Here is a 14462-nt window from a genome sequence, read left to right as displayed (position 1 = left end):
GGATTTGCAAATGTCTGGCACCAAGGGATCTTCATGAGAAGGTGCAAAAGTGCCCTCTGGAACTCTTTATTTGTAAGTCCATCCCAGAAACACCGTAGACACCTTGATCACAAGGCACAAAGAGAGCACAAATTTTGCCACTCAGAAATGCTTTGTACTGAGTAAACTGTAGTCATGGAGCAACTCAAAGCATTCAAAACAATTCAAGGTTTTCTTTTCTGTACAGCTGTTTAGACACTTCTTACTCAGGCCAGATATTTGCAAAGAGTAAATCAATGTGGCCATATTGATAGGAATTCAGCTACACCAATTTGTCCAACAGGGCTTAAATACCAACTCACTTGGAAGCTGTGAAGTTCTCTTAATAATAACATTACCCTAGGAAAGTTCACTGTCCTCATTCAGTCATTTCAGCTACTACAAACTATGGAAAATGCACCCTTCTGAACAGTAGGTGGGCTAATGCAGTATTCCTGTTTCTTTTCTAAATCTGATTTTCATTTATTTCTAGGCTCAGATGAAGAGAGACTGGCTCTTGAGACTGCTGTGATGTATGGAGTTAAAAAGCAAACTACCCGAGATACCACGTATCAGCCGCAAACCGATATTGACATGGACTTCCAAGTGCAAAAGGCAGTCCTTGGCAATGACTTTAAAGTCACTATAACTTTCAGGAACAGAAGTCGCAACTCCTACACTGCTACTACCTACCTTTCAGGCAACATAGTGTTTTATACAGGAGTCCCAAAAAGTGAATTCAAGAGACACTCTTTCAGTGCAAAACTGGAACCGTCTTCATGTAAGACTTGCATAGTTGTTTTCAAAACTGCTAGCTTTTTTTCTGTCTTATTGACTGTCACCAATGCTTTTACCCATGGTAGAGGCAATTCTAGTAGCTAGAGGTAGGATATTGTATTTAGTATCAGAAGGTCCCACTCCTAGCTATGGCCCATATATTGTGGTCATTTAGAGCTGAGGCTGTTTTCTTTGGGTTGTTGCTCCCTGCATAATGCTCTCTTACACCAAGCCTCATGTCTGGGAATTGTTTATTTTTCTTATTTAGTACAAAAGAAAGCAAAGGAGCACAGATATTAAGCTGCAAGTTGTTGTTTTTCATTCTCCTAACAGCATCTTAGCATGCGAAGGAGAAGGTCTGGTTCTACAGGGTATCATATACAGAGACAAAAAAGTGAATACTTCATCTTACCTGGTAGAAGCTGACAAGCTCTGAGTACATTCAAGTGTATATCTGGCTTTGGAGGACTGGGTGGTTCAGGATTTTGTATTTACAGTGATCTATAAAGTTTATATGTAACTAAAATGTGTCATTATAGAGGAGGGACATCTGTCAGCTGGGGAGGAAGAACACCAAAGGTGAGTTATCTTTACAGAGACAGCATTTACTTTTCCTGTAAAGGTGCCCTCTGAACTGCAGTAGGGACAGCCTACCTCCCCCTTCTCATGAGAAAAGTGGTTCCTGGCAGGCTAGCTCAGGAAGCTGAAGGCAGTATTTTGCACTCCTCAAAGTAGGGGAGCAGGACATTCTCCTTTTTTAATTTGCACATAACTAACCTATTTCCTGTCAGCTGTCACAGTTCCAGTAAGAAAACAGCAAGGATTGAGGGACATGCTGTACTCTGAAGTCCTATCAAGCAGGCTGGCTGTAGATCCTTGGTTTCTCTAGTAAAAAGTGACTGCCAATCACTTGTTCTCCTGACAGGCTAGTGTCCTTGGTCAGTGCCTTCAGGTCAGCAGAAGTGATGAAAATGTCCTCTTATGAGGCTGAGTCAGAGGATCCTCCACTTGAGTTTGCTGCTGAGACTGTCAGGAGCAATGATTTTTCCTTCTTGACGCTGCTACTGGGCAAAAGCAATCTTTCTGAGCACAACAGGAGTGGCGGGACTTTGGGAGCCCGAAGGATGGGCCTCCTGATCTGGGTCTGCTGCTGGATCACAGCAACCCTAGCTGACCTCTGACCTTTCTCATCTGTCTTGTTGACCTCATCCCAGCCCAAGGGACACTGTGAGCCCTCTTTCCTCAGTTTTCCTCGGAGTTTTGTCTCAGTGAGAAGCCTCCATGGGACCACAGTTCCTGTCATGCCATGAAAAAAATATCCTCTTTCTTCCTCGCTTTGAACATAATCTAAAACTGCATGTTTTATTTGGAGCCAATTAATCTCCATAAAGTAGAAGTCCACTTGATAGGGATCTACAGGTGAAGGTTAATAAAACACCTACCTCTGGTCTGTAACAAAACCCTGACAGCTGCTCACTGGTTCTTCTTAACTCCCTGGATCATTTGTAGGGGTTCTGGAAATGATCACTGGGTTGTTCCAACACAGCCTATCAAAACACAGTGCCTTATAGTGGTTTATAGTGGCTTACATCAGTTAGTAAATATTTGATCTGAAATACTTCAAGACTTTGAGAGACTTGGCCAGGTACAGTAAAAAAATAATTTTCAATGGTCTTGGATAAATGCTGTACCACTTCTTTGATGAGGAAAAATTCAGTCATCTTGTAGGAGAGGTGCAAATATCTACACTTTCTGGCTGTGATTTGTACTTAGTTCCAGGACTTATTTATGTCTGCTCTTGCATCAAAAGTCTCTGTAAGGTATTATTATCTAAATTACAGCTTCTGCAGTGCTTTGAGGCTCGCCTATCTCCTCTTTGCAAGAAATTAAATGAATAGATGTTTCTTAGCCCCATAATTCATTTTTTCTAAGTTAAGTAAATGGTTTGTAAAAAGCTTCTTGAAATCATGCTGGAAACTCTGAATTGAATTATGGCGAGTGAACGCAGACTGGAAAGAGGCACCTGAGAGAACGGAACATGGATTTTCATGCATATGTACCAAGAGCATGTCCCCATCACTGCTTCTGGCCAATGAGACATTTTTAAAGGTATTCCCACCTTTCAAGGTGGAAATTAGCTTATACCTGAGCTACAGTCATTGACTTGTGGGGCACTTTGTCCTGCAACAGGACAAAAACCCCTCACAAATTACACCATCTCTGAAGGTGATACATGAAACTCAAGCATAAATTCTTTCTCTTTTGCCTCAGAAAGGAGTACATGTGCAATCAGGAATAATGGCTGACCAGATGGGCAGTGTGAAGGGATGCAGCATGGTTATTTCCAAGTGTATGAGAACATTCTGTCAGGGGTGTAATGGGAGAATACCTTCTGAGGCACTCAATCAGGATTTGTAGGCTTTGTTCATGGCAAGAAGCGTGTGTGTATATATATATGTATGCTTTATATATACAGATATATATATGTAACAAAAATATTACAATACAATAAAGATGTGTCAAAGGCATTCTTCCAGCACATGCTGCTGAAAGTATGAAGGAAACTAAGTTTTCAAACAGGAAACGAATAAATGATTTTCAGAATAATGATTAAAAGAATCGTGTGGGTTGAAAATCTCTTTGAGGATTTGAATAGCTTAAACCTTCCACTGCCTTCAAAGGTGCTCTTGCATTTACTCAGTTATATTTAGTTTTCTCTGGTTTTTTTTGAAAGGCTGTAAGGCTCAATGTTGTGTTTTCCTTGGGTTTCCCAGGTGCAGTAAGTGGTACTGGCAACTTACCAGCACAACCAGTGCTAACGAAATGGAAGTCTATTCTTTTTTTCCTGTTGTGATTAAATTTAAACAGAAAAGTTTGTCTTTTCTTCCACTGTAAAGTAAATATCTCTTAGATTGTAACTAACTTGTTTACTTATTTACTTCTCAGAAGAGAAATACCTTGCCTGACTTATAATTTACAGTTAAGGGCATTATGGGAAATTCTTTTGCACAAGATGCAGAGCGAGAGGGAGGGAGCAGGAGCACATCAAGTAAATTTAAGGCTGGCCTAGTAAATCCAGGTCAGGTGGTCATCAAGGGAATAGCTTTGAAACCAAATCAAGGAACTGGTTTTGATGTGAGCAGATCAAAAGAGTAAAAAGGGGTGAATGTCATTTACCCAACTGAGTTCAATTATCTCAGTGTTTACAGTGTATGTCACAAATACAATACAAATAACAGACAACAGTAATCATCGTAGGTAACAGATGGGAGATCTCAATGTGTTTACTAGGGTTATAATGAATGTTTATGGAGACAAGAGCCTCACGTCTATATATTCTGCCTGGTCACTTTGTTAGCAGATCTGCTTCTCTGCATCACATTCTCACACCATTGTTGGCCTGGGAATTGCAGTTCAATATAGTTAAAATTAATGATTCCCTGCATATCAACTGTCTAGCCTATGGGGACTTGTTCCTTCCAATAATTTTTGTCAGGGAACACGTGAAAGCTCTCTGGAGGGCACGCTAGTGACAGGAAGATCCTCTTGCTAAATTTTGCAGACAAGTCCAGTGTAGAACAAAGGCAGATATCCAGAGATGCCCTGGAGAGCAAGTGGTCTCTCATCTAGCCTGCATGGGCTCACAACCCACAGTTGCTGCTCTGGTGGCATCCCTGTTCCAGGAATAGAGGCAAAAGAAGCACAGGAATAAAGTGAAAAAGCAAACATTTACAGGAGTTACATTTAAAAGCTGGTTTGGACTTTTATGCCCAGTAGATATGTATTGCCAGTCTTCCTTCTCACTTATTTTGTAGTAGTGCCTAGAAACTTTCAACAGTGACCTGGGCCCATACTGAGGGTACTGGGTAGAGGCTGTGTATAAACCCTGTATAAACCTTTTTTCCAAGGCATTTATATAACTAGCACTGGCCAGGATGGGGAGGAGCAATTAGTGATTAGACTGCTTCAGATGCCTTTTTTCTTTCCTGTTTCTCCCCTCAGCTAGCTCTTTCGATGTTGTGATCAAATCCAGTGAGTACATGAGTGATCTGCTGGAGCAAGCCTCCTTTCATTTCTTTGTGACTGCACGGATCAATGAAACGGGGAAGATTCTGGCCATGCAGAAGGCGACCATCCTGGAAATTCCCACCCTGCGGATCAAGGTAGCTCAAGGTTGTGGTGGAAGTGAATGACCACCATGTTGCACACAGGCTATTCCCTACAAGGCTGTCACATTGACTTCTGGGATGGGGGAGTGTATGTGTGTGTGTGTGCACATTAGACTGTCAGTCTAACGTGGACCTTATAAAACAGCGTCTGCCTGGAGTATATGAGGGTTTATAGGTATGTTATATATTGTATTGAGTATCCCTACATTGAAGACAGAGGCTGACAGCAGCACTGGCAGTAAAGAGCTGAAATGATCTCAGTGGAGGAAGGAGGGGAAAAGATCTGAAAAAGCTGGAGAAACTCTAAGAGAGAGAACTCACTCAAGTCACTCGAGTCTTTAAAAGTCTATTATATTTAAAGCACATAGAACAGAGGCCTCTTGCTGAAGAATGAAGAACACTGCAGTTAAAGTGATTTTGCTTGGAGAGCTTCTGCAGGAAAGTGGAAAGTTTCTCCAAACTTGGATGGGCAGCATTGATTAGGGACAATGTTTTTTGGATTTCAGTGCTTTGCTGCCACTCTGTGAATGTCAGTGGTGTTCCCTGAAAGCTGAAGCATTTCTACATGGTACCTATGAAAATGTAGAAGTGTAGTGATTGTGATAGGATAAGGAGCCTATGTTGCACAGCAAAGACAGGGTTGAGACTTAGACTTCTCCATGTATAAGTGAGCATGCAAACAAATTGTCTCATTTTCAAAAGCACCAAGCCTTCATCTGCTTTGAGTGTTGTAAACTGGATCTGCTTTTTTCAAATACTAAAAAGAAATTAAAATACCTATTCAGGAAGCACGAATGAGTGACCTTCAGAGAAATCCAAGTTTATGTACTTTTTCCCCTCTACATATTTATTTGAACCAATGTTCAGGTTTCCATGCAATAATGTATGTAGGAACTGCAGCCTCCTGCAGAAAAAGGCTTTTAAAAATGTAGATCAAAATTACAGTGAAGTTTGCAAAAAAATCCATTCCATTTCGTGGTCTTCAGAAATGTCACAGTGTTCTGATCAGATAATTTTATTTTCAAACAAAATATTTTTGGTCTACTGAGCATTCTAGAGAGGAGTTAAACAAGACAGACAAAAGCTACTTCAAATAGCTGTCTTCAATAGCCATATTTTAAATTTAAATATTCAATTCAATACTTAAACAGAACATCTTATACAGCATTTCAAATTTCAGCTTCCAAATAGTTTATCCTCCCTGCTGATATGAAGGAAGGATGTTTAGTATATAGGATAGGCTGTTGTCCAATAACCATTTTTTCTAGTAAAAGTGAGTTTGTCTCTTCACTCTTTCTTTGTGATGTGTGAAAATATGCTGAAATTTTAATAGCTGCATTTTTTTAATTGTGTGTGTGCATGTGTATATATCTATGTATTGATAGAGGAAACTTAGCTTTATTGCTTTTTAAAGAAATCTGAGAAAGTTTATCTCCCAAGTTTTCTTGTCAGATTTCTTCACTGAATGTGACTGACAGACTAGATTTCTTAATGTGAGGGTGAGAGGGAAGAATGAAAAAACGTATTTCCCCTCACATCTTTGAATACACCTTTGAGCTTTCTCTGTTGGTCTAAGGAGATTGTCAGACTTAATAGCTGAAGAAATTATACCACATTCTAATATAGTTTGAGAGCAGATTACAAAAATCAGCTCAGCAAATAGATACCATGGTCTCAGTTGCATATGTGGGACTTCAAGATGATTTTGAATCCCCTCCAAGTAACAGTGCTCTAAATAGTCAGTTGAAACAAGGAGGATGTAAGATCTCTAATTGGACTAGGACTGATGCCACTGATGTCATTTGCAAGTTCAGGTGCCCAAATGCTGTTGAGAGCTTAGCTGTATCCCCTCCTTTACTCCAGTCAATGTATTAGTATTTGGTGCACAGCAATCCCTTAGACCACAGTCTTTGCAGCTTTTTGCAACTGTCATACTCCTATAAAAGAGCAATTTAAATTTATTGACAAGATACTTGTTCTTCTTAGTTGCCTTTCTCAAGGCCCTTCAAATCAGTTCATGGACCATGAACTGGGCTGACAGATCAGCCAGCCACCAGCTGAAAACCCATGCCTGAGCAAAACAAGTACACATATTCTGTGAGAAGTGCTGTATTTCCATGGGGAAAAAACCCCAAATCCCTACACATGGAGCCTTTGTTTAAAACCACATTCATTTGGAGATGTTTTCCAGACAGCTGTACTACCGGCACTGATCCAAAGGGACAGACAGATCCCTTCAGCTATGTACTGTAATATACAAGGAAGTCAATTTGATCACTGTTCATTAGTCTCACAGTTTAATATTTTCCAGTGCAAAATGTGTTGCTTTTTTGCTTCCATAGGCATTTGGAGGAAAAATGGCCCTCATGTCTCTGTAGAGAACACGTGCAGAGTTAGAAACCCTTCAGAGCATGAGAAGAGGTTGCAAAGCAAGGGGAAGATGGGCACAACACTTTTGAGAGGTGCAGGCAATGTAGCCTGGTGTTTCTAATTTAGGATAGTAAGACCTACCCTTCTCTGCAGCTTATGTCCTGAGCAGATCGTGCTCTTCAGTGCTGGTGGGGAGCCTGAGCAGAGCATGAACTTCAGTGCTTCAGGTCTCTTCACTTCAACGGGGAGCCTGAAGAGTGGGGCAGAGTCTGGGAGAGAGACCCCCTTAGCTGGACTCACCCTCTGTTGGACCTCAGCTCCAGAACTGTCAACATGTAGACTTCTGATTTTCTATGGAAATGAGGGCCTGCCTCCTGACTGCCATGGAGCTTTAGGGAAAATTGCAGTGGGTAGAAAAATGTGCAATGGTACCTGTGAGCTCATGCAACAATTTTCTTCTGACTAGTCTTTTTTGCCTCATGCTGTTTTGCTGGGTGCTCCATTGCCTTTCCTCTTCTGCCTTGCAAGTACTGCGTATTTAACCCTGCAGATTTCACTATGGGACATTTTGTTACTATCAGTTTGTGGAGAGTTGTCATTTCCTTGTCTTGCAGACCAAAGGTGAGCTGGTAGCTGGTAAAGAAATGTCCGTGATTGTGGAATTCACCAATCCTCTGAAACAAACCTTGGAGAACGTCACACTCCGCCTCGAGGGACCTGGTGTTCTGAGAACGATAAAAAAGGAGTTCAGGTAGGGAAGAAAGCAGAACTAGCTGGGAATTCATCCCCTGCTTACTCACGGGAGGAAGTTCATGAGACGTCTAACTAATGCTGTGCTGAGTTATTTAATTCAAACACTCTCTCTGTACTTTAAAATTCAATGCACAGGGGAGCTATAGGCCTCAATAGTTGAAAGAGATCAGGTTGTCCAGAAAAACAGCATTTCTTCTGTTCAGTACCAGGGTTGGAGGAAAGGTAGTGATTGTGGGTAGTTGCTAGTGCAGCTGAAGTTTACTTTTTCACTGTATTACATTATTTTTAGCACTTGACAATAGCACCTACAAGCCGCTATCACAGCCACTATCCTACACATGAAGTGTTTACTGCCACTCGCTCAGTATGTGCAAATCAAGTCCTGTGCTGTTTTTCAAAAAGGGCTTTTCTCTGCTCATGTTAATCATGATTATACAAGATGTTCAGGTACCTCAGATGATCTTTTCAAGCTTATGTCAAGACACAAAATGTGCGCTGGATGCAAAGCCTGCTGGCATAGCTGTGGTGTGTATGTGAGCACACAGCTCCGCCTGAGTAGCACCACTGCACAGGGCTGCCCTGGCACAGAGGAGCATTCCCAGCACGGGGTGCTCCCAGGCCTGAGGAAAAGGAAAACCACATTCATTTTTCTCATGGTACATGCTGACACCATGGTACCTGTATACTAAGCAAGTTGTTTCCTAAGTCCTCTCCCCATTTGAATTGAGTGCTATAAGCTTAGCATTAGCTAATTCCAGGGTATATAATGGAGATCCTTGGAAAATTTTGCGGCCATTGCTTAGTCTTGGGCAGCCAAAGCAGTGTTATCTATCATTACCTGAGCTGATGGTCCCCAGGTGTGTGCAAAATGAGTTTGAAAAATTGCCTGTGTTCAGGAGCTGCATAAATTGTCAACATCCTCTGCAGCTGGTAGGGGAGGTCTGGGCCTGACTGCACATGGGACAGGAATAAAAAGATCAAAACCAGTCTCCAGAGTGGAGCTGATAGAAAAATTACTGTGAAAGGGCATCATACTGTGCTTGCTTTGTGCACGTGGTATGTCACAGGCTCTGCTGAACATGACTCAGCACGGTCCACAGGAGTTACACAAGTTGAAGCAATAGCCTTCACTGCTGCCCAGCCATTCCAACCCCCCCTGTTGTTCTGCATCCTTCTCAATCCAAAACCTGATGTGGGCTGCTCTCATCTTCAAGGATTCAAAAATTATCAGGTGCATCAAAGGCACAGGAGTTAGGAAGAAAAATGACTCATGGAACAGACGTCATTTTCCTTTGTCACCATGTTTTCCTCTTTTCAGTAATGCCCTTGGCATCATTTAAAATGGAAATGGATCAGCTTAGTCATTTTAAGATTTAACTTCTCTCAGATGAATGTAGGATGCAGGTGATACACGCAGAGGACAGAGCAGGGGGCAGTTGTAGTTTATTTAAATAATAATCACATTTATCTCCGTGCATTCGAAGTGATAAATGGTTCTGGTGTGGTGATGGCTCAGCATATTATGCAGAACCATTCATCACTGAGTTCTCTCCCAGGAAAAATCAGATCAGAGTGGCTTTACTCCATTTGCAAGGAGAATTAAACACATTCTAGGTTTTCCCCATGCTTCCATCACTTCCCTGTTTATCAGGGACTGTCATATATGGAATGTAGCTTATTCCAGTTCTTTGTGGGGATAAGGCTTTTGACCTCTGTATTTTTAAGGTAGCTTTTCTGTATCACTTGTGTGACTCCACAAAACATGTTGCGTGTGATCCAGCAGATACCACATTGTTCTGGGAATGTAGTGGCCTGGGGGCTTCAATTTTGACCATTCATAAAATCTATGTATAGATATAGGTATTAATATTTAGCTATTAGCCTCAGACAAATGAGGAGCATGACATGAAAAAGCCTTCGGCAGCAGCAATCCCTACACGGGGCATAGTCTTTGCATGACAAATGAGAACTAACCAGGCCATGATGGATGGTGTTAAAAGGATTATAGCCAAGCATGCTTTCACACTAGCAGGTAAGTCACATTGGGTGTTTCTACACATCAAAGCTCAGCTAGTATTAGCATTTGTAGAGAGAAGCAAGTTTTTTTAGAAATAGGACAGTAGAGAGACAGGAAAAGGTGGGTTTGGTTTCCCGGCACAGCTGTTGTCTTCCCGCACACATGCACACACACACACATATATATATATAAGTATATATATACACAGAGAGGATAGCACCATAAAACAAGGATAGAAGTGCCACCCTCTCTCACTGAAACACTGTAAAGATGCAGCCCAAAACCCTTCATCCCTAGAGAATCTGGCCCCCCGCAACTGCTCAAGAAGTGTAGTCTGCACAGCAGACTTGTGTAATATCTTCTTCACTTTCCATACAGATAATCCCTTGCAGATAAATCCCATAAAATCTGCATATTAAAATATATTTAACCTTCTGCAGCAATTGAAGTCACTGCATTTTCATGCTACTGTTTTACTGGGCATCTGGTGGATGCAGGCAGGCCAGCCAAGGGGAACAGAATACCTCTCATTAATAACAAAGATAAAGAGAGGATAAACACCTTCTGGAAGCACTCTGCACATGCTCTTACCAAAAATATGATCTTCCTTTGCTTTTTTTTCCTAAAACTGGGTACATGCCCCAAGGTACCTATGAGCATATATGTAAAATGCAGTGCAGTGCCATGCTAAGCTAACCTCCAAGGAGCTAGAATACCTCTTGTTTTACCAGGGGCAGACTTGCACTGAGACAAATATTCAGGTGGGAGGATTCCAGGCTAGCTCATTTAGAGCTAATTAAGGTTTCTTGTCTTGTGGCAGTTTGTGCTAAGACTGGGCAGTCATTTCTGTCCTGACCCTGGCATAGGATATGGAACCTGAGAACCAAATCCTATCAGATGAGAATTTTAAACAGTGACTGAAGTATAGGCTTACTTTGCTCTCACTTTGTTCAGTTATTTGCATAATACAATAGTTGTATGAGATGAGAACACTGCCTAAATTTATAATCCTCTTATTTAATGATGAGGAAAAGAACATTCATTTTAATAAAGAGCTCCCTACAACACTACCTTCTGCACTGGTTCCTTTGGAGCAGTTGTATCCTGACACCTCCCAAACACAATCAATCAATATCAGCCTTCAAAATCCTTGCACAGAACTTAGTGAAGGTACTGAGAACATACAAAACCCCAGTACCTGAGGCTCTCCATGCATCTTAATCATAGCAAAAAATAGAAAATCAAAAGCAGTGCAGAATACAGTTGCTTTATAGTATGAGTTATCAAGAGTCATACATAACGTAAAATGTAAAATGCAAGAGTAACTGTTAACAGCAGGGGTCCCAAGAACACTTTTACTTACTTGTATGGACTTGAAGGAGTCATCTGAAGTGGCCAGTGAGGAGATCTGTTGATATTACAACTGGTGCAGGGTGGTTCAGAGCAGGAGCTGGCAGAGGGGTTCAACATCTCATCAGTGCTGTATTAGGCTTGCATGGGAATGCCCTGAACACTTCATAAGAAGAATTTGTTTAACCATTTAAGGAATCAGCAACAGGTTATAGGCTATAAGAAACAGGAATAATGGAATTATAAAGTAGAAAAATATATGTTGGATGTAAAGGAGGTCATACTGAAGATGATGAAGAGACAGAAGTGACAGGAGGCGGAAGAAAATGAATTAATTTTGGAAATTTAAAATTAGCCTGGAGGAAAGGCTAGAAAAGGCTTTGACAGAGTCAGTTATTAGAGGAAGAGAAGACAGAGGGAGTAATTTAGTGGACATTTATGAGATTGAGTGAAACATAAAAAATTTGGGACGTGTTATACTACCCACCTTCAGTTTCTCTGTTGTGTGGCACGTTGAGAGCACTGGCCAACTGATCACAATATTGTAACTTTTCTTTTTTTCTGTAGGAGTATTCCAATGAATTCTACATTGACCTGGGAAGTAAAATGCATCCCAATGCGACCAGGGTTACGAAAGCTGATTGCAAGCCTGAATTGTGATGCTTTGAGGCATGTGTATGGTGAGCTGAATGTCCAGATTCAGAAACCATGAACCAAGGTGCTACCTTCTTCTCCCATTTAGCTGTATTTCAAAATATCACGGTAGGGGCGTGGCAGAGGTAGAGGTGTAAATTTGCTTGGTGTTATTTTGATCATCCTTGCATTGAAAAAAAATTATATAGAAAACTAATTGGCAAGGCTGGGGAGAGCATGAAAAAGCACCTGGATAGTGAATGATTTAAAATTAGATACATGTAATTAAAGGCAATTCTAGGTCATATTATTCCTATAGTTCACCTGTATTTATGGTCTTTTGCATTACTGCTTCAAGAGAATTTGAAAAGCTCCATTCAGCTCCATTCAGGTTTTAATTAAGGCCTGATATTTCACTGAAAAGGGAATAAAAAAAAAAAGAACCCAGTATTATAAATTCTTAGACTGAATTACACAACATTATGGTAGATCATTCAGGCTGCAATAGAAACAGGTATTTCTAGCTAAAGGGTCTGCTTTATCTTACAATGTAATAATGTTCAGGTTCATAGAGAACTGGCTTTGCTGAAAGTATCTCAGGATGTGTTATCTCCAGAATATTCTCAGCCTCTTGTTTCCTCTTGCAGCTTCCCTATGCTTTTTCTCCTACTCTTTCATGTGTGCAGCCACCCACACATACTCACTTCTGTATTCCATACCCTCATCCCACCCCGTGTGCTGTTGATATGCTGTTCCTCTTCTTTGCTTGGTGAAAATCCCTGCTCAGAATTCATCACACCAAACTTGCATTTCCTGGTGTATCACATCTCTTGTGTATGATGTGTTCTCCCTTCTTCACCCTTTTGTCTTTTTTCCTCCCCTGAACCCACCCTGTAAACCCATTTCCCCTCATGAGCATGTATTGGGGGTGTTCATCACCCCAGAGCAGTTCAGACTGGTAAATGAGGTGAAGAAGAGAGGAGTGGAGGGGGGAGCCTGAGAGTCTTCTCCTGCCAGTCCCACAACCCTAACAAATATCCTGCACTGGAGCTGGGGGTGAGTTTAGACTAAAAATCTGGAGATGAGTTTAGATTAAAAAGTGCCTGAAAGTTCCCAGGAATCATGGCTACTTCAAAGTGAAGTCCTGTTACAAGAGTAACCCCAGAAATACATAGGTCAGCTGGAAAAGGAAAAAAGATGTATCCTGAGAGTCAGAAATTCCACAAGCTGGATCTGCTTCCTGCCTTTCTCATGGCGTGTTTCTCTGTGAGGTGCAGTGGGGCCTCCTAAGGCATCACTCCTCCCTTGAGGACCTTCTTGCCCAGAAGCTGCTCTGAATCTGTCATTTCCAGTAGTTTTCCATTCAGAGTACTGCTCCATACTAAGCCATGTACCCCACTGTGCTAGGGCACCAGGGGTGGGGCTGGGTGTTCATTTCTCATCTTCCCTAAAATACTTCTTGGGGTCTTTTTCCCATGAGACAAAGGTGCAACTACTCTCCACTGGGCACAGTGTGTAAGAGCATATCCTGTACTAACAGCACGGGTGAGCTAACTGAATTTCTAAAGAAGTCAAAAGGAACCTCTTGCTCTTTAAACGTCGGGGGGGGGGGGTATTGTACCATGTATGGCCATGGCATTTGATGGTCTCGGTGAAAAGCTCCCTTGTTGCCACACATTGCCCACATTGCCTCCTGCAAAACCTGTGACCAGCTGTTAAAAATAAACAAGTCCTGGAGAGGGGAGAACTGCAGGCTGTTATTTTACTAAAGTGTGTGGAACAAAGCAAAAACACCTCGTATACTCAGGGAGTACCCCTGGATCCAGGAAAATCAGACTTTTTGGGGCTTTCATGTCAGGCCTGGGCACACTCATTTTATACAGCTTATGTGACCGCATTAGAAACTTGTGACAATCTGTATTAAGTAATTAAGCAGTTTTACCAGGGTCTATATCTTCTAATAAAATTATCCATTTGCTCTTGCATATAAACCTGCTTTCCATTCCAAGCATTTTATAAATACAGTGTAATAAGAATTTAAAATAAAGTGTGTCTGTTTGCACTTGTGTCTTGTGTCCTGTATTTTGATCAAATACTTCTTCTACCTAGTAGCACTATAGATACCAGCTGCTGCATTTTAATTGTAAAAATTAGAAAATTCACTTCTGAGCCGTGCTAATAAAAGTGCTTTCTTTGCTGCTAATGAGAAAACCCCACATTTATTTAAATGTAAAAAAAAATTACAGGCTCAGTTTAACTATTTTCATTTGGTTTTCCTTCCATTTCAACAACTGACTACCTAATGCATTGGAGAAGGTGATAGTTTCCAGAGCACATCACTAGTGCCATCAAAGAGAATCCCTAGATTTCTCTGG

The 14462-nt window shown here is 41.3% G+C and overlaps 1 protein-coding gene across 1 annotated transcript in view; it reads left to right on the top strand.

Annotated features, from left to right (window-relative positions):
• The window catches only part of F13A1 (coagulation factor XIII A chain), a 60863-nt gene extending 46874 nt beyond the window's left edge, over window positions 1–13989 (top strand). Inside the window, exons 12-15 of the mRNA XM_032685634.1 lie at window positions 512–799; window positions 4798–4958; window positions 7949–8085; window positions 12022–13989. Coding sequence (XP_032541525.1) covers window positions 512–799; window positions 4798–4958; window positions 7949–8085; window positions 12022–12166 — 731 coding nt within the window. The 3' untranslated portion in view covers window positions 12167–13989. The remainder of the gene's footprint in view (window positions 1–511; window positions 800–4797; window positions 4959–7948; window positions 8086–12021) is intronic.
• Window positions 13990–14462: the final 473 nt, after the last annotated feature.

This window comes from Chiroxiphia lanceolata, chromosome 1, assembly GCF_009829145.1.
Source record: "Chiroxiphia lanceolata isolate bChiLan1 chromosome 1, bChiLan1.pri, whole genome shotgun sequence".
NCBI classification, from domain to species: Eukaryota; Metazoa; Chordata; class Aves; order Passeriformes; family Pipridae; genus Chiroxiphia; species Chiroxiphia lanceolata.
This window is presented reverse-complemented; position numbering and strand designations above follow the sequence as displayed.